Source organism: Sciurus carolinensis, chromosome 8 (genome assembly GCF_902686445.1).
Source record: "Sciurus carolinensis chromosome 8, mSciCar1.2, whole genome shotgun sequence".
In the NCBI taxonomy this organism is placed as follows: domain Eukaryota; kingdom Metazoa; phylum Chordata; class Mammalia; order Rodentia; family Sciuridae; genus Sciurus; species Sciurus carolinensis.
In genome coordinates, this window is record NC_062220.1 from 102,113,593 (window position 1) to 102,133,455 (window position 19,863).

Consider the following 19,863-nt stretch of genomic DNA (forward strand, 5'->3'; position numbering starts at 1 on the left):
GATACCTTCAACTTGCCATGACTTCTTCTCCTCTTGGTCACTAATAACTATACAAATAATTATGATTGTTATTACTTGTTAAATGTCTACAATGACTAGATGTTGGAATCTAATGTTTTATTCTATGGAAAGGGTATTTTACCAGTTTAACAGACTAGAAGGGGATGAGATTCTGAGGATAATGACTTGCTCACTCTTAGTTTTGTGGTGTGGCAATGCTGGGGCTGAATCCAAGTTGAATGACAGATGGGGCAATGGAGTAGAAGACAGGTCTTGCTTTGCAGTAAGGAGCTCAGGAAGTTTTCCTGTGAGTGAGTCTTCCTGGAGGTAATGGAAACTGGGCAAAGCCAGAGACAAGAGGGGAGAGTTGCCAGGAGTGAAATTGGGCTAAGAGTTTGTTAAGCATTTTGTACACACTTGAATCCCAACTCTTCCTCTTACTAATATATATATATATATATATATATATAAATATATATGTATATATATATATATATATATATATTTTGTAGGTGGACATGGTACCTTTATTTTTATGTGGTGCTGAGGATCAAACCTGGGGCCTCATGAGTGCTAGGGGAGCACTCCACCACTGAGCCACAACCCCGGCCCAACTAACAACTTTCTTAACCTCAATCTTTTTCTGTGGAAGGTGGTAATAACATCTGCCTGTTTTTGCAAGGACTAAATGAGGTAGCACATGTAAAGTGCCTGGTGTAAGAGAAACCTCAGAACAACTACTGTTACATTTAAATCTATTCCATCCAAGCACTGGTCTCCTGCTCCTTTTATACAACTTTGGGTGGCAGAGGACAAGGGGCTCTAGGGATTTTCCTCAAAAACAGCTCTAACATGCCTCTTGTAAGGCAACTGTTTTGGTACAGGTGCATGGGGTTGTATTGATGGCATCCAGTCACCAAGATTATCAGACCAGAGTATCCACATCTGGGGTGGCTGGGCATGGCCACTGATAATGGCCATTCCTGATGTTTAGCACCAAATACAGGGGATGAGGAAAAGCCTTTTTTACCTCTGAACTTGGGAATGTCCAGGGAAGAGTGTTGGTGAGGGGGTTGCTGAGGAAGTGAGCAGGCAGTGGGAACATCCTTAGTCACAAGAAATATTTAGAGCACTGTTTTCCTAAACCACTGCTCTAGGGCACATCTGGCAATGTCTGGGACACATTTTTGGTTGTCACAAGGTGTGCGGGGGGGTCCACTACTGACACCTAGTGGATACAGGCTTGAGATGTTGCCTACAATGCACAGAACAGCCTTTCCCAGTTACCCAAACCAAAATGGCAATACGGTTGGAGGTTGAGAAACTGATGATTTTGTTTTTCCAATGCATCATCTCTTTCCCATAATTTTAGTTCTGGCTGCTTGTAGCATGATGATTGTGTGACCATACTGCCAAGTTTCAAAGACCAAGGTTTCTGGTGGTTTTTGTTTGTTTAAGCACCAAGTTGTCCAGTCTCTACCTGAGCTCCTGGGCTCAACATTCAGCTTCCAGGGTAGCTAGGACTAGAGGTGTGCACCACCACACTGGCCACCAAGGTCCTTTTCGATTACATGATGCCATTTAATACACAGGAAATGGACAAGAGGCGCCACCTTCAGGGAACTGTGCCTCACTCATGTCCTTCCATGGACTCACATTAGTTCATCGGCTTAATAAAATTAGATTTTCCATGTCCCTGTACACCAAACTGCTACTTGCAGTGGGAAGCCGCATTTCTGCCCCTTTTTGAAATACAGGGACCTGCTACTCCTGAATTCCCGTCGGTGCTGAGACATAGGCTGCCAAGTTTCCAGGCCGTGTGATGCGGGTTGAGACAGAGGATTTACACCCACACGCAGCAGGCGCGTTACTGAGATGAAACCGGGAGGCACCTTCACATCGTGCGGGGGACTCTGGAATATTTGATTTACGAAACTCCGGAGGAGTTGGCGGTGGTGCAGGATTTACAGAGAACTGCTCGGTATCTCCCTACCCAAAAGACAGGTATGGCTACTCTCAAGGCCTAGAAGAGGTAATAAAAACGACCTGGACGGTTCAACATTGTCCTGCAAGGCCCAGGAGGGATCACCCGACCGCACAAACCCCAACAGCTCAGCACAGTCCACGCCCCGCGGCCGGGACCCGGCTCACACGTATGCGTTCCGCCCCTCGCAGCATCATACTTCCGGCTCTCGCTTCTGCATCCGGAGCATGACACAAACATTCCCTTACCTCTGCAGCCTCGGGAGCCCGCCCAGACCGGAAGCGGAAGTGAACCCCGAACTCGGAGGAGGAAGCCGGCGCGGCCCCGTCAGCAGCCTGCTGCTGGGACGCCGTGAGGCGGCGGCGGCGGCGGCGGTGCCAACGGGCGGCGGCCGCGCTGCTGTCTGCAAGTGGGTCCCGTGGCCAGGCCGGTAGGCCGCCCGAGGTCCTGCCGCCATGAAGCTGTACAGCCTCAGTGTCCTCTACAAAAGTGAGCCCAAAGCAATACTGCTCAAAGCCGCTTACGACGTATCTTCTTTCAGTTTCTTCCAGAGGTCCAGGTGAGCGGGTGGGTGGTGGTGGCCGAGCTGAGGCCGGAGGTCGGGTGAGTCCTCGAGGAGGGCCGGGGTTAGGGACAACCGTGGGAGAGCCAGAGGCCGGTTTGGCCTCCCTCTGTGGAACCCGGTCATGGCCTCTTCTTTGGTTAGCGAACTGTATCTCTGAGGAATCGTCTAACACTCGCTCGTGAAAGTCCTTATATCATTTTATAATATTGTCCTGTACTCAGGGTTTTTCAGATTTCTGCCGCATAAAAATTAGAATGGGACTTTGAAATAGGCAGATTCCTAAAGTTCACGGCCCATTGTTCTGAACTAATAGCTTGAGTCCCAGAAGTGTATGTTTTAAATCAGCGCCTGGCACCCAATCAGTAATTCTGATCAGGGATCTTGGGTACTGTGTCTAGAGATCCACCTTTGTAATTTCTTTTGGGCCTTCCCAAGAATTCACTATGAGAGAGTCTAGTGTATCCTTTTTATGGGTGAAGTCAGTCACTGAAGCCCCAAACGTTACACCACAACGAGCTAGGAGTCAAACCCAAATTGTATGCTTTTTAGTGATTGGGCGCTGGTGGTACAAAAGGGTTCTACATTGAAGATCTGGGAAGAAGCATGGACTGTGTAGGGCTGCAGGCTTTAGAATGTTTCTTGAGCTCTTTAATTGCAGGAAGGTATATATTAGAAGTGCCATTCTTGGGAGGGTTAGAGTGACTTAGGTAAAAAAAAAAAAAAGAAGGACCCTGTAAGATCATCTTTCAGAGTCTGAAGGAATCTGCCATTCAAATTGTTTTCATTGCTTCAGTACAATGTTTGTTCTTTTTTTTTTAATATTTTGTTTTAGTTGTAGGTGTACACAATATATTTATTTTGTTTTTATGTGGTACTGAGGATCAAACCCAGGGCCTCACACATGCTAGGCAGGTGCTCTATCCCTGAGCCACAACCGTAGCCCAACTGTTTGTTCTTGATGAGAGTGGCCAATGACTTGCTGGATGGATCTAAAACAGTTATTGTTATTTTTTGGAACTTTCTGTTCCTTTTGGGTTCTTTTAAAAATTATTTTTTTATTGTGGTAAAATACAGATATCAAAAAATTTACCATCTTAACCATTTTTAGGTACACAGCTCAGTGGTATTAAATGTATTCATAATGTGCAACCATCAGCATCATCCATCTGCATAACTCTTTTTATCTTGTGAAACTGAAACTGCCCATTTAATGCTAATTTCCCATCCCTTCCTCCCCTATTCCTTGGCAACAGTCATTCTATTTTGTGTCTTTATGATTTTTGACTATTCTAGGGACTCGTATAAGTGGAATCATAAGGTATTTGTCTTTTTGTGTCTGGCTTATTTCACTTACTGTAATGTCTCCAAAGTTCATCCATTTATTGCACATATCAGAATTTCCTTCCTTTTTGAGACTGAATAATTTTTCATTGTATGTATTTATTACAGTTTGCTTTCCCATTCATCTGCCAGTGGACACTTGGGTTGTTTCCACATTTTAACTATTATAGAAAATGCTGCTATGAGTATAGTATATAAATATTTCCTTAATACACTGCTTATAATTTTCTTCAGCATATATCCAAAGGTGGAATTGCTGCATCATCTGTTGGCTCCTTGAAGTTCTTGATATTTCACTTCATTTTACCATTGATCTCTATTCTCTGCTTTGTGTTATTGCATTTCTTGGATGGAACTTTTGTTGCCCACTTGGCTCTCTTTTTTGTTTTTTCTGTTTATACTGAAGAGTCTCATAGATTTGACTGTAGGACTTACCCAGCTTCTTGGCATACCCATACTATTCTCAGATAACTAACAACTACAACAGTAAAGGGACATCTTTCATTGTGTCTTTTAAAACAATTGTGTTTCACCTGAGCTTATTTTTTTGTGAGACCACCATCCATCATTCATGCCCCATGATTATCAATCTCCAAGCTCAAACTTTTGAAAGTTTCCCAGCTCTTTTGACCCTACATACAGCCTTTTGCAATTAATGCAAGTCTTCCTTTGTCTAATTATAGTTCTACTCTTAGCACTAAGACTTTTTACTGCAAAATCTTCCTTCTTTGAACATTTGTTAAAGATTGTTTTCTTCTTTTCTGTCATTATTTTGATCATATTGTTCCCTCGTGATGATAATACGTAGTAAAACTGTGTGCCATGCGTTGTGTCAAGTTCTTTACCTGGTTAACTCATTTAACCATCACACAGATTTTGATTTTACAGATGAGTCACAGCACAGTAACTTGCCTGACACTTGAACCGGGATCCTGGAGGTGGGTCTTCAGATTATTATGGGTCTCCTCTCTTGGAGCCTTGTTTGAACTTTCGTTTAAGGAATTCTGTTCTGATGGTTATGATTGTCCTTTACATTGCTTCCCCGGCAGAGACTCCTTCTTAGTACCTGTTCCTCTAGCTGGAACATCTCTTATGACTGTTCCATTCTGGCCAGATATGGGCCTGTTGTGAACCTTCTCTCTCTTTCCTCTCAGCCTTTGTATAAGCTGTTTCCCACTTCCTCATCTTAGCTGTTTCCTTCCATTCCTTTCAGAGTGCTTGGGGTTTGTCTCATGGTTGAGCCCCAGCAGACCTGAGCCAGCACTCACTGCAGAGGTGTGTGGCATTGCCAGGGTCTTTTGTGTGACCACAGCAATGACTGATTTTGTATTTTCCTGACAGTTTTTGCCACTAGTGAAAGTTTTTCTCATGCAGTGTTTATTTGTTCTGCTTCTTGGAAGTTAGTGGGGGCTTTGTCAGTAGAAGCTGCCTCCTGTTTTTTCACTGTGTCCCAAACCATGCTCTGACCAAACTGTTAAATTGAAGGTAGCTCAAAGAAAATTCTCCCAAAATCTGGTAGTGAGTTGTTTTGGTGAACTCTTGTGGACAGACAGATATGACTTGAGTGGTGGTGATGATTCATAATTGTCTGTATTTGTGTTCATTTGTAGTGTTTGTTTTGTTTTGTTTTTAAATGTGTCTGTGTTGTTACTAAGAAGGGAAAGAAATGAAACCAAGAAGCAATGTCTCCTTAACTTTTAAGCTCAGAGGTCACTTTCTATTGTACTGGAGACAGGTGACAGGAAGAAGGTAATAAATATGTATGTGTTTCTTAGTGTTCAGGAATTCATGACCTTCACAAGTCAACTAATTGTGGAGCGCTCAGCGAAAGGCAGCAGAGCTTCTGTCAAAGAACAAGGTAAGAGGACTCTTCAACTTCTGTGGGTAGGGGCCTGGCTGCCACACTTCAGGCAGTACTCAGTTCTCTCACATGGAGGGAACTACTAGGACCTCACTTCTGTGCTAGCTTGTTCTCTCTTCTCTCCTCTTCCTTTTCCTATTTATACAGAATTCTGTGTTCACTGTTGAAGTCTAAGCTTCCTGGATAAAATTCCAGAGTCCAAAGCTTGGATCTGACTCTCCTGGAATAATAAACAGCCTTCATAGTCTTTCCTTTCCCCTCCATAGTTGCAGACTCCCACCAAAAAAAAAAAAAAAAAAAAAAAATGGATTTCTAGCTAACACTGTTGAGGTAATGCTTCATTCTGTGCTCCATAGGGTTTTCTTTTTTCTTTTTATATAAGTTTTTAGGCACTTGTTTTAGACTTGTAAGTTACACATAGAGATTAGAAAAGAGTTACGGTAATTTCATTAGGCAGAAACAAAGACCATATCACATGTGCACTGACTTGAGTCACTTGATTGTAGAATTACTGAATTGATGATATCAATTTACATCATTTACATCACAGGCAGTCTTCAACATATGTATATTGCACTTGAAATCTCTGTATAAAGAGCATCACAAAAGTAAAATTGAATTGCAGACGTTTAGCATTCTCTCTCAGTTCTCCTTCAGACCATCTGCCATCCCAACTTTATTATTTAAAGATAATTCCTCAGAGACTGATCAGATTCTTGGTTTCTGTGGAGTATGTACACTTCAGCCCCACGTTTAAATCTTGCTTATTTTGGAGTGTATACAAAATATGGAGAGCATTTCATAATTCCCCATTCCTTTTCTGATTTCAGGGGCTCATATTCTTTCTCTCCTTATTTATTTGTTTTTCTCTTGTTTAGCATTGGAGTCTTTTGGATTAGATCCTTAAGGACAAGAAGGTTCTTATTTGTAAACTGTTATCTTTTTTTCTCCTTCTTTGGGGAGGCGGTTCACTGTGTCATTTCTGAGTCCTTTCAAAGTAATGGAAATTAATAGTCCTATGGATTGTGATTATTTTGCAGAAGCCCTTTTTCAAACCATACTTTTTGGTCATATGACAACTTCAGTGCAATACTGCTATACACCTCGGCCAGCAGTGGCTAATTTTTTTCTAGATAGCTCCTCCTAGTCACCCACTGTAGGCTGGAGCATGTGGAGCAGTGCTCCCATAATTTGGCAAACTGTGGTCTGGAAGAGAATTCCTGGTTTTTGGCCCACTTCAAAAGGTTTTGTTTTGTTTTAAGAAAGTAGAAGATGCTTGTCTTATCTGGTCCTCCTTCAATTTGGGAACAGCACAGAGCCTCAGAGGCTATAAATTGCCAAGACGCAGCCAGGCCTGACCTGAGCTCAGGGAAATAACTTGGAATGCTCCTGGGGACATGTTGATTAGTGTGTGTTTTCTCACCCCTGGTGGTTCATTTCAACCTTGGCTTTATACACAAGGCACTGACTGGTCCTAAGCAGGTGTTGGGCTGAACTCTGGGTGTGGTCCATGTTGCTGTGCTACAGAGCCTCCACAGACTTTACCTAGCATAGTTGAGCTTCATATTAGCTTTAGATTGGCTTTGTTTGACCCAGAAAGCAGGAACCAGCATTGTGATGCTTTGATTTGGGGGATGAAAAGTAGTCCAAAACCCTCATGTCACTGTCCACGTGTCTGATCTCTTTCTCCTTAGAATATCTGTGCCATGTCTATGTCCGGAATGACAATCTTGCAGGCGTCGTTATTGCTGACAGTGAATACCCATCCCGGGTGGCCTTTACCTTGCTGGAGAAGGTAAGTGTGTGGTTTGGCTGGATTGATCTAGGATGATGAACGTGGAATGTCATAGACTGTGCTTAAAGCACACAGGATGATTGGTTCAAAGTCCACACATTTTTAGTTGTCTCCCTTGCCCAAACCAAGAAACAATTTGACAGTTCTGTTCATGTTCCCTCACTGCTACTTACTCTGAACCTTATCTGACCCATGTCCACTGATTGGTAGTACATTTCCTCTGGAACAAAACCAGCTGTGCCTTGGGTTTTCACAGCTGTAGTCCTGCCCACTATGCCTCTACTGAGGATTCTTTGCTCTTTGCATGTTGCTCCTGCAGTCATTGCAGCTCTCTCTCCTGATGTAGGTCAGGTGCTCCATGGAGCTTAGCACCTGATCATTGTATAGTTTCTTGGTGTGTTGCTAATTATAAACTTGAAGAAAGGACTTATCCTGTCCCTCACAGTGCTAAAATACTTCCAAGTACATGAAATCCAGTGGTTGCTTAAACCCAAAGGACATAGTTCTCTTTTTTGAAGAATTACTTTGGAAAATTAGAGGGTCAATGCCCTTTTCCCTGGAAATCTGTCATTTTAAATGTGAACATCTTTATCATTTCCCAGATGAGGTTCATCCCAAGCTGAGCATTCTTCATTTTTGATTCTAGACTAACAATACGTTTTAATACTAAGAAACATTTGGAAAGAGAAACTTTAACCTAAACTGTCCCCTTGCTGTAAGATGTCCTCTTCTTCCCTCCCTGAGCTCTCAGGAGCCTGAGAGTCTTACTGAGGGCAAGGTGCTCAGGGGGGAGCCCTGTCGCTAAGGGTGCTGGTAAGCACAGTGGGAAACTTGTTGAGGCTCCTTTGTCTTCCAGGTACTAGATGAATTCTCCAAGCAGGTTGACAGTATAACTTGGCCAGTAGGATCCCCTGCTACAATCCAGTACACAGCCCTGGATGGTCACCTTAGTAGATACCAGGTAGGTTTAAAGAAATATCCTGTAGAGGTGGTGTGACCCAGAATCACTCGATCCTAAAAAGTACAGCCATCATGACAATTCGGGTGACTTCTTTTATTTTGTCAGTGTTCTGTCAAACCTTCTGTTTGAGAAACAGAACATCTGCCTTCAGACTTGGGAACCCAAGCTGTAGGCAGACTTCATTTCTCTGCTGTGTGTTTAGACAGCTGTGTATCTTTTACTATAAAGGTTAGTCCATTTTCCTTGGTTTGGGTTTGTTTCCAGGTAACCACTCCAGTACTGACTGTTCTTATTTTGACTTTTTCCTAGAACCCCCGAGAAGCTGATCCCATGTGTAAAGTACAGGCCGAACTAGATGAGACCAAAATCATTCTGGTAAGCAGGAAGGCAGAGAGCAATTCTGAGACCTGAGGGCACAGGGGCATGCTGCCAGCTGAGCATGCACAAAGCCAGCCCTTGTTTAGGTAGTGATGTGATGCTCTCAAGGAAGCAGTGACTCTCATTCTGCTACCTGCATCAGAATGTCCCTCTTGTGCCCCTTGGTTCACAGTGCCCATTGTTTGACATGAATCAGGCTAAGAACCAGTGCAGCCCTTGATCTTCCTTCCCATGGCCACTCCTTGTCTGCAGTTACGGAGTTCTAAGGGTTGCCCTCTGTAGTACTTTATTCCTACCACCAGTGCTACCAGTTGGTTCTCCACTTCTGACAGGGTCCTCCCCTGGCAATGTCAGTGTCAAAAGGGGTAGACTGAAGCACACTCCACTGACCATATTCTGCAACACAAGCCTGTTGTAGATGAGCTGGAACTTGCATGTTTATCTGAAATCTGATTTGAAATGGTTGATTCTTTTTTTTTTTTTTCCTAAATACCTCTCACTGGTTCCCTCACCTCCTGTCATCTACCAGTCAGTAGCCATTGGTCTGTCATTCTTCTGCTTAAAATCCTTCAACAACTGTCAAATCCACTCCAGGATAAAGTCTATACAACTATGCCTTATCCTCTTTTACACCATTGTCTGCCCAGCTGGTACACAAGTACCCCATGCTGTGATCTTTCTGAAGGGCACTCTCTTGCTTCAGCTTGTTAAAGTATCTCCCTGACAGCAGGAGAGCACCTGGGGCATCTTCCCATATCTGCTCACTATGCAGTGTTTAGCTTACACTGGTGCTTATCAGTTGATGAATAAATGTGTGGATATGAAGCCCAGAAAAAAATCCACCACTGATGTGAGGTGCTCCTGTTCACACCCACATGGCTTCTGCAGGCACTTTCTCCTGGGCTCAGACTTGCTGCTTGAGGGTTACATTCTTTAAAACCAGCCCAGGGCTTCTACATAGGTCTTTGGACCATATTCTGAATAACTTGGCTTTGAAATGAAAGTTAGATGTGAAAGTCTTGAGGCATCTATCTTTCATAGCCTGTTGGACTTTCTGATCACTGAAATAATGTTTCTCCACATTTTCTACCCAAGCCCTGTCTCTTCCTTGTACTGCTTGAGTCTGAGTCTGTGAGAAACACAGAGACTGGGATATCCACTCTCCCTTCTCTCCACTTGGGAGCAGACAACCTCACCTAGCCCTATTCTAACTGCAGTTTCAATAATCTGGATTATTGGTGTCCATATCTTTTTTTTTTTTTTTTTTAATAGTATTGGGGATTGAACCCAAGGATACTCTACCTCTGAACTCCATCCCCAGCCTTTTTAATTTTTGAGACAGGGTCTCACTAAGTTGCTGAAGCTAGCCTTGAACTTGAGATTTTCCTACCTCAGCTTCCCAGGTTGATGGGATTATAGGCATGTGCCACCATGCCCAACTTGGTGTCCATATTTTAATTCAGCTAACTTTACGTTAAAAATCTGAGTTGCTAATGCCTAACATACCAGAAGATCCTAATAAATGCTAATTTTATTTGTATTAACACCATTCATATTAATTATAACATTTTGCAAAATTTGAACTTATCCCTACATGTAACTTATTTATACTATAGCTCAATTTTAGTGTGAGGGTATAGATAATAAAATTAAAGCATTTACTATTCTCTAGCGACTGAATTCTCAATGTGCAGAATAAATTTTTAAAATATTCTTACTCGATGTTTGTTAAAAAAGAAGGTTGGGTATTATCTGCATTGGCATTTAGTGTGGAAAACAAGTGAATACTCTTAGGAATACCTAAAATATAATCCAAATATATATTTTTTAAAAAATAATCTGAGTTGCTTAGCTTTGTATAGGGATACAGAACACTTCCTGATTCTTCATCATACCATTTCACATGTGTGCATACAGCTGCCTTAACAGTGGCTGTCTGGGGAGGAAGTTGAGCTCTCCTTCTTTGCTAGCCGTTGTGAGGGCATTCATTCCTATACCCCTTCAAAAAGGGGCCAGTGTTCTTTTTTCCTAAGTGCAGAGTGATAATATTTAGAAAAGCAGGATATGTTCTGTCATGATACTATACAGTAGACACTCTATATACATAAGTCATGTGTAATTCAGAGTTTTATAGGAGCCATGTTTTAAAATGACAAGGAGAGTCATTGAAATTTATTTTATTAATATTTTCTATTTAACCCAGTATATCCAGATATTATCTTTTAAATGTGTAGTGAGTATAAAAAGTCCCTGAGGGGGTGTGATGTATCCTGAGCCTGTCTCTACAACCTTGTGTGTTTGTACTTGAAGGACATCTCAGTTTGGACTTGCTTCATCTCTTGTGCATGGGAGCTCTTTGTGGCTCCTGGATCAAGGCAGCACAGTTTTACTACCTTGCTAGTTTCTTACAGCTGCTGTTAATAAATACCAACAAACTGGATAACTCAGAGCAACAGAAATGTATTTTCTCACAGTTCTGGAATCCAGGTGTAGGCTGCTGTTTTCTTCTGGAGACTCTGAAGGGTCTGTTCTAGGTCTTGTTCCTCCTGGATCTTGTGGCTGCTGGCAATTCTCAATGTTCCTTAGATTATTGGTACTTTCATTGCTCCAGTCTTTGTTGCTGTTGTTACATGGCCTTCCCTGTGTCTGCCTTTTTTTTTTCCCCCCTCTTAATAAGAATACCAGTCATTAAATTAAGGACCCACCCTAATCTATCATGCCCTTATCCTAACTGATGACATTCGCAAAGACTCTTTCCAAATAAGGTCACATTCAGAGGTTCTGGGTAGACATAAATTTTGGGGGGCCACTATCCAATTCAGTACAGGCACGTATTGCCTAGCTGTGGTTTTCTCTTCCCATAGAATATCCCCCAGCCCCATACAACCATGTGTGCCCATACAGTAATGTATAAATATAAATAAGCATATGAGTGAGCTTTCCTAAATCAGTGCTTACTGTGCTGGGAACAGTTTTGGGGGGTGTTTTTGTCTCTGGGAGAACTAGATTCTGTGGGAATGCCACCAGGTCCTGTTTCATCCACTGGGGTGGTAACTATTCTGAGACCTAGTCATAACACTTAGAGATGGTGTTGTGTTGAAGAGGTGGTGCTTCCCCAGCCATAGTACTTCCACAAAGTCCTTGTCAATAGTTGCTTACCAAACAGAGCAAAGAGTTCTCTTCTCTCTTTTGTCCAGCATAATACCATGGAGTCTTTGTTAGAACGAGGCGAGAAGCTTGATGACTTGGTGTCCAAATCAGAAGTACTGGGAACACAGTCCAAAGCCTTCTATAAAACTGTGAGTAGCTACTGCGTGGCTCTCCTGGGCTTCTCCTACAGTGCTGTTGCAGCTTGTTTCTTCTGGCATTCTCCACTATGGTCAGACCCTTCTTAGGTCTTTTAATCAGGGTGGATATGGGTTTCAGTCCTTGGGACTTATCTACAGCTTCCCAGGCCCCCATAATAGCAGCAGGTTCACTTAGGCACTTAGGCAGTCTCTTTGCTCTGCTTCTGAGACTGCGTGTGGCTGCTTTCTGAACCCACATTGGTTCCAGTTCTTATGATCAGGAGTTTGCCCTCCTTCTTCTGTGGCTAAGCAATTGGGCAAAATAGAGCTGCCAGCATCTCCCCCTTCCGAGGTGCTTTTCCCTTTGGCAGAGCTGTTTCATTGGCAGGATGGCCCCTGATGACTGCTTCTTTTCTTTCAGAACAGTGCTCATGTCTCCCTGAGTGGATATAGAACTTTTGGCCCTTTGTTGAATAGTAGTAGAGATGAGTCTTCCTAGTCTTTGCACACACATTTCTTTTTGTGTGCACACTGGAGGGAGGTGACCAGTGGGGTTGGAAGGACAATTTATGACCAGAAAGCAGGAGAGAAAGGGTAACAGTCATTTACAAACATGAGTGAGGACTATATCTGTTCTCTGGAAGGTCATTCTTTGGGAAGGAATGCTACCAGTATGGTCAGATAGCATTGTTGGAAGACAAGAGTAGGGGAAATTGAGATTTTCAGCCAATCTAATTTGCATTGTTGGTTTTTTGCTTATACCTGGCCTAATAGGAATTTTGTCTACTTTTTGGTATCATTAGTAGGATATGGAAAAAAAAAAAAAAGAGAGAGGTAAGGATCCCAGACTAGCACTGGAAACTGATTGTGGACTACTGGTAGCAGCTTCCCTTGAGGCCTTGAGCAGAGTCCTGGTGTCTTTCCCTCCCTCCCATCTCATATTTCTTTGTTGGACTGCCTCAGAGTCTCATCTGCCATCTGACACCTGCTGAGATTGGGACTCCTACCCTCCTCAGCCCCTTCAGTTCCTCTTTGTTTCTTTCAAGGCCCGGAAACAAAATTCATGCTGTGCAATCATGTGATGCAGCCCATGGAGGCCGGCGCTGGATCGTCACCGTCACTCACATCAGAACTGCAGTCCCGAGGAAGAAGAGACGTCCAAGAAGAGGACCTGGAGCTGTCCAGACTGGCCATTTTTATTTTGGAGTTTCCCAGAAGAAACAAGGGATGGTGGAAGGGTGGGGAACATTCAAGTTCGTATGTCTGGTTGTGATTTTTAGAAAGAGTTTGAGGCCCCCAAAGGTGTATTTTTGGGAAAATGAAACCATAAACTCTGAGTGTCTCCCATAGATGCTGAAGGGCTCATTTTCAGCTAACCCCAGAAGGCTCTGTGGGAGGGAATTCAAAGCCAGCTCTTTATTGATCCTCAGTATGCCTCTGGATTTCATTTTTGCATTAATGATATTAACTTCAATAAGTGGGGTGGGGGAGGGGTCCCTGGTGATAGGGCTGGGGTGGGCAGAATTTGAACACTTGGGGAAATCCTCTCCTTGGGCACCATGGGGATTGGGGTGAATCTGCCTACCACAGTGGCCAGCACCAGGTAGTAGGCCAGCAGTTCAGGCCTAAAGCCTGTGAGGGGGCAGTGGTTGCTAAGTCTCACAAATTTATGAGCCCGTTGTTCAGCTTGTCTTTCTGCGAGGATTGGCTTCCACCAAGGGCAGGACCCATCTAAACGTCTTTTACCCAGTACACTAAAGGTAACTTTTGGGAGATGTCTGGAAGGGCCTGAGATAGGCAGTATATGAAGAGTGTGGTTCTACCATCTAGCAGGCTGAAGATTAGGCTAGGAAAGGGGACTCTTCTGCTGGTGTTAGCATGGTCAGCTGGTAGAACCCATTTTGGCGAAGATCCAGACACTGGTGCCCTCAGCTGCTCAACATGGAGGCATACCTGCCTTGACTTGGAATTTGACTTTGAACATTAGGATCAAAGCAGTGGGTGCTTTCAAAACTGGTTTTTATTTGCCTCTTCACTACAAGACTGTCTTGGCAACTGCCTGGGGCCTGCACGCCTAAACAAGTCTTTCCTGTGGATACCAGGAGGAGGTGCCAACAGCCTGATGCCTCCCAGCACCCACCTGAACTTCCTGTGGTGGGAATTATACTGACCTGTGAGCCCCCTCCTGGTCACAGGCAACTACAGAATTGGTCTGAACTGGTGTCTGCCTTTAGCAGTAGCCACCTTGGCCTTGAGGCCCAGCCCTGGAACCAGGCTGGAATAGTCCAGGGGTGGTCCTAGGATGTACTAGGTACCAAACTGCCTCTTCATGCCCCACCATGCTCAAGATGCCTGCTCAAAGAACACTATGGGTTCCTGTCCTGACAGAAGCCCTTGCTGGGATGATATCATCTACAAGTATTGAACCAGTGTCATCTCATCCTCAGGAGCCTTATTATGAGTGCCCTGCTGCTCTGGGAGCCTGCATGTGGGTGGAGGTTGGGTAGCAGGGTGGGGTCTGCTGTGTTTTGAGATCCCTATCCCCTGTTTGGTTTACCAGCTACAGCCCTTTTTCTCTGGGCACTGTTGGCCAAAGGGCTTTGGTCTCTCCCGGAGTAGCCTGCCTGTATCCTTTTCCTACTGCCATAGACATCCTCAGTCCAGTGCCCCCTGGAAGACACAGACCTAGCCTGCTTCCTGGTACCTGAAGTGGAGTGAAGTGGGCCTGGACCCCAAAAGAGAAGAAATAGGATGGTGCCTCCTTTCCCCTTCCTGCTCTGAAGGATGCTAGGAAGGAGTGTGGGTAGGCGACAGAGGTGTGAGATTGGGGAAAGGAGGGGAGACTGTCACCCACATCTGGCTACCTTTCAGCAGGATAACAGTGGGTGAGTGACTCAGACTCTTAGATGGATGGATGGCTTACCCCACATCTCCCTGCTCTCTGTTGTGTTCTAATGTTAAATCATTCGGCAAGAGTGTATTTTAATAACTACTGCCTAACTTCTCTGTGTTCTGTTTGAGAGGTTCCTGTCTAGATAAAGTTGTCTTTTGAAATTCCAAAGTGGTCCTGTGCTTTGTTTGAGCTTCAAAGGGTACCCTTATTTTAGCCCCTGGGGGGAGAAGCCAGGAGCTGTGTACCTGGGGGTGCTAGGATTGTGTCCAGAAGAGGCAGGTCCAGGCCCAGTGCCTTAACCATTCTCCACACCTTTCTAGGAGGGACCATACTGCTTTGTTTTGTTTTTTGTTTTGCCATTAACCAGGTGAGGGAACCCTGGAGTAGAAGTCTGTTGCCTCTGAATCCTGTTCTCTGGTCTTAACTGACCAGGATTCCCAGATGGGGAAAGCTACTTCTTAGCTACAAAATCCTGGGGAGGAGGCTCTAACTCACACAGGCCTTTCATCCCTTCCAGAGTATCTGAGACCACTCTGTTTCCCACCCAGCACATGTGGAAACTTCTCCAGGACATGGGGAATCCTCCAAGAGGAGCAAAGTTGACCTCGGCAGGTTGGGATGTGAAGATTCAAGTCTTGAATCTGATCTTGCGTTTGGAGTCATCTCAGCTACTGGTCATTGGAGTTCTGAAGCCTCTGCAGTCTGATTAGGTCTCTGAGCAGGCAGGCCAAGCTTTGCTTTCAGCATGTACTTGTGCTACTTGTGAACAGAGACCACCTCTGCCTGGCCTGGAAGCAGCCCTGGACCCAGTATACCTGATCAGAGGAACTGTCATAGCTTGGGGTAACCTGAGCTTGGATGGGAGGGAGCACTGTGGATGCAGCTCAGTAGTAAGGTGCCCCTGGGTTCAAACCCCAGTACCAGGAAAAATTTTAAAAAAGTGATGAATGAAATGCCTCTCACTCAGGTGTCCCTGCCTGTAGTACTCAGCCCTACCCAACATAGTTAGCCCTGGGTGCTGTCCCTAAAACCCTATCAGAGCTGCCCTGCTGGCATCTTGCAAAAAGGCCTCAGGAATAATGCATGTTGGAGGCCCAGGATCTATAGCATGCAGCCTTCCTGAGGAAGACCTGGCCTGGAAATGTTCCTCTGATTACAGCTGATAAGTGAGCAAAGCCCTAGATACTGTGCCATCACCGTAGCACCTGTAGGCACTGGCCTAGTTTTTTTTGCACTTGCTGTTATCATCTGCCTCCTGCTGCTCATGTACCCAAGAACGTCTGACCAGGTGTAGCCCACAGGGACCAAAAAGTTGACATCTAGGGCCTCCTCACTGAGCAACAGGGTCTGTAACCAAATGCTCAGGATCTAGGAAATAACTGGAAGTTTGGCCAGTTCTGGGGACCCCTTAGGCCCCCCTGCTCCTACTGGACAAGACTGATGGTGTAGGGCCACTGGTCTCATCAGAAGTTACTTGGTGCCAGGAATGGTGGCACACACCTGTAATCCTAGTTTTTCAGGAGACTGAGGCCGGAGGACCACATGTTCCAAGGCCAGCCTGGGCAACTAAATGAAACCCTGTCTGAAAATTAAATGTTTAAAAAGGGCTGGGGATGTAGCTGAGTGGTAGAGCACTTTTCTAGCATGCACAGGGTCCTGGGTTCAATCCCCAGTACCACACACACACAATTATCTGGACCCAAGGATAGGTGTGTTTGGTGTCTGGGATTGTTTTGAAGCCAATGCTTCTGTCCTAGAATGCACAAGGTATAAGGAACAGGGCATCACGGACAGGTCCTGGGATGCAGAAATAGAGGGGAGTGGGGTTAGGCTGCACTGAGCAGGTGGCCATGGAAACACGAAGATGTGTGTGGTGGACCTGTAAGGACTGTCCAGGGTGTGTCTGGGAAACAAAAGGGTGTCAAAGCAGGAGAAAGATCCACAGAGCTCTGGAGGCATAGGCTGAGGCTAGTATTCCTGAGGCAGGCCCTGGCAGGCTTTGCACCTGAGTCATGGGGAATAGTGGGAAGCTGAGGGACATTTGGATAGAGCTTGGGGACAGGAAAGTCCTGGCAGAGTTTTCACAGAAAGGGGTTTGCTCTGTACTTTGACTGGAGATGTAGGGCTAAGGCGTGGGAAGGGAACATTTCCCTTTTGCACCCAGGTCAACCCACAGACTCCTTAGCACCTGGCTATGTTGGCCTGGACCCTTGGCTGCTCCTGGGTTGTCTCCTGACAGCCCTAGATCTCTGGACTGGACTCCAGGTTGTAGCCTCTGTATGAAGCCTTCTTAGTATCTGCCTGATGTCCATGCTGATCTGAGTGTCATCTGTTTGCATAATCCATGGGAACAGGGCATGGCTGTGGTGGGCACATGTCCTCACATCCAGAATAGCCAATGTGTGTCAAATGGCGTGAAGGTATAAGGAAAAACCCAATGGGACACTAGGATCCTGGTCATGGGGCTTCTTCCTGCCTAGAAGCTGCCCTTCCTGCCTCATCTTTATAGGCCACTGTGGTAAGGAGAGAGGTCAGGGCATTGGGGATGGAGGCCTTTTGTCCAGGTTGGACAGCCTGGAGCCCAGAGGACTTGAGAGAACCATATGCAGGGGTGAAGACAGCTGTTGCTATGACCCACTAGCCACCCTAGAGGGACTCAGGCCCCCATCCCCCTGCAACATCAGGGGAGGGGCCTGAGCCAGGTCAGGGCCAAGGACTGGGTGTGGGTCTATACTGTGGGGCCAGGAGTAGGGCAGGGTCCCAGCATAAAGCACCCAGCTGCAGTTGAAGCAGTTTGTCCTGTTTTTCTTTTATTTGCAGTTTCCCGAGACAGAACAAAATAATAATTTTTTTACACCTACAAGGCTCAGAAAGAAAAGACAATGAAACTCAGCAAAAAGAGAGAAGAGGAAGGGGCTGCCAGCACTGTGGGCAGTGACTCCCTGCAGCACTGGCCAGCGGCCAAAGCCACCACCCGCAAACACCTAGCTAGCAGAGCAGGTGTGCCCCGCTCTTTAGAGAGGGTCATGCAAAAGAATTATCCCCCAGAAAAAAAAAGATCCCCAAATTATCCCAGACAGGCAGCTCCGTGGAGATAACAAGGTGAGTAGGAGAGGAGGGGAGGAGGCCCCAGGACGCCAGGGTGGTCGGCCGCGGGGCTGCACGCTGTCCATGGCAAGCCCTGCCGCTGTCCTGTGGCCTGAGCCACTCGCGCGGAGCCTGGCAGATGTTTACCCTGTGTCCATGGATGGGGACAGCTGTCCTGGGCACAGCATGGACGAAAGATGGTGTCCACTGAGTGTCCATGGGTGGACAGTCCCCTTGGAGTTTAGGATCCTGTGTCCTGTCCCCCATTCTGCGCCCCTCCCTTGACTTGATTTGTGGGGGATAAAGAAAATCCTTATTGAAAAATGATGTGAATTGAAGGTGGGTAGCATTGGGGTGGAGGCCCTTGTACTTCTGCACTCAAGGCTCCTACCCACTCCTACCCAACCTGGCTTCAGACCCACCTTCCCTGGCCCAACTGCCCTGGGACTCTGTCTTCAGCCTTGCTGTGGCGCCCACCATCACGAGGGGCCGGGACCACCTCACAGTGAGCCCAGGCAACCACACCTGGGAGCACCACCGGCCCCTGGAGGCAGCATATTGTCCCTAGGGACCCTCCCCTCCACCCATCAATGTCTAGCCCCACACCCATATGTCTCTGCCCCCAGCCTAACCTCTCTAGGCTGCATCCCTGGAAGGATGCACCTGGAAGAACCTCACAAACCACAGCCCCAACCACCCTTAGCTTTCCACATGCTCCTGGATGGCTCCCGCAGTGGCTTCTGCTTCAGGCCCAGGTTATGAAAGTACTCCTACTTCAGCAAACAACTACTCAGACCCCTGCCCAGGCAGAAGCTCAGCAGCCCCCACCTTCTGACCTCTCTTTAAAACTTGCTGTGTCACTCAACCCAGCCCTGAATCCCCAGCTCCCCATCTCAGCAGGCAAACACCCCAGATGCAGCCTGGCCTGCTCCCAGCATCTATGGTCCATCAGGAACTCCAGACCCACAGTCCTTGATAAGGTCTGCTCCCAGCTGCACAGGGAGGAGCTGCCCAGGCTGAGGGAGAGCCATTGTTGCTCTGCTGCTGGCTGGCAGGGAAGGGACAAGTGCCCTGAACAACAGGGAGGCCAGCCTCTGACTGAGTCCCCTCTCCACAGCTGGGCAGATCAGAGCTGCAGTCAAAGTATCCTCTTCAGGCACAAAGCCTGGAGGCAAATTTTACCCCTCCACACCTCACTCCCCAGAGGACCCGAGCTGGATCCCAGGGCCCTTGAGGCTTTTCTGGTGGCCTTGGGGACGGTGGTCTCCTGCACGCTCAAGGGGCGAGGGGCCATCCATGCTGGATAGTGACTTGAGGAAGCCCACACCCAGCCCTTCACAGGGATGAGGGAAGGGAAGGGAAAGCAGGAACAGCAGCAACTCTCAGGCACGACTAGCGGGAAAGGAGGCAGCCCAGTGGCCCCACAGCCCTCCCCAAGACACCTGACACCACAACAGCCAGGCAGCACACAGAGCCCATGCGTTGGCGGAGGATGCAGACGCCTGAGGTGTGGGTGAGTGCGATACCTACAGACTAACACCGTTCAGCACGCGCGGGGGCCTCGTGGGTATGTTCATGCCCCAAGGGCTCCCCAAGGCCAGGAGCAAAACGGACACACGTGGAGCTTGGGTGGGGGGCGGCCCCACAAATGCCAGATTTTTACAGCTTTTCCTTTCTTTAGTTTAGTAATTTTTTTTCTTTTCCCATTTCA

At 46.3% G+C, this 19,863-nt stretch overlaps 1 protein-coding gene across 1 annotated transcript; it reads left to right on the top strand.

Moving 5' to 3' along the window:
• The first annotated feature begins 2,251 nt into the window (after positions 1-2,251).
• On the top strand, positions 2,252-15,233 carry Ykt6 (YKT6 v-SNARE homolog). Its single transcript, XM_047561126.1, has 7 exons — positions 2,252-2,543; positions 5,666-5,748; positions 7,446-7,546; positions 8,403-8,507; positions 8,817-8,882; positions 12,083-12,184; positions 13,219-15,233. The coding sequence occupies exons 1-7, from the start codon at positions 2,440-2,442 to the stop codon at positions 13,252-13,254; spliced, it is 597 nt and encodes a 198-aa protein (XP_047417082.1). The 5' UTR covers positions 2,252-2,439; the 3' UTR covers positions 13,255-15,233.
• Positions 15,234-19,863: the final 4,630 nt, after the last annotated feature.

What these genes read in the sequence shown, in the direction of transcription:
- Ykt6 (XM_047561126.1), top strand. Translation starts at nt 2,440, where the DNA reads ATGAAGCTGTACAGCCTCAGTGTCCTCTACAAAAGTGAGCCCAAAGCA. An exon ending in AGCTTCTGTCAAAGAACAAG is followed by an intron (nt 5,749 to 7,445) that starts GTAAGAGGACTC and finishes CTTTCTCCTTAG; the next exon opens with AATATCTGTGCCATGTCTAT. An exon ending in GTCACCTTAGTAGATACCAG is followed by an intron (nt 8,508 to 8,816) that starts GTAGGTTTAAAG and finishes ACTTTTTCCTAG; the next exon opens with AACCCCCGAGAAGCTGATCC.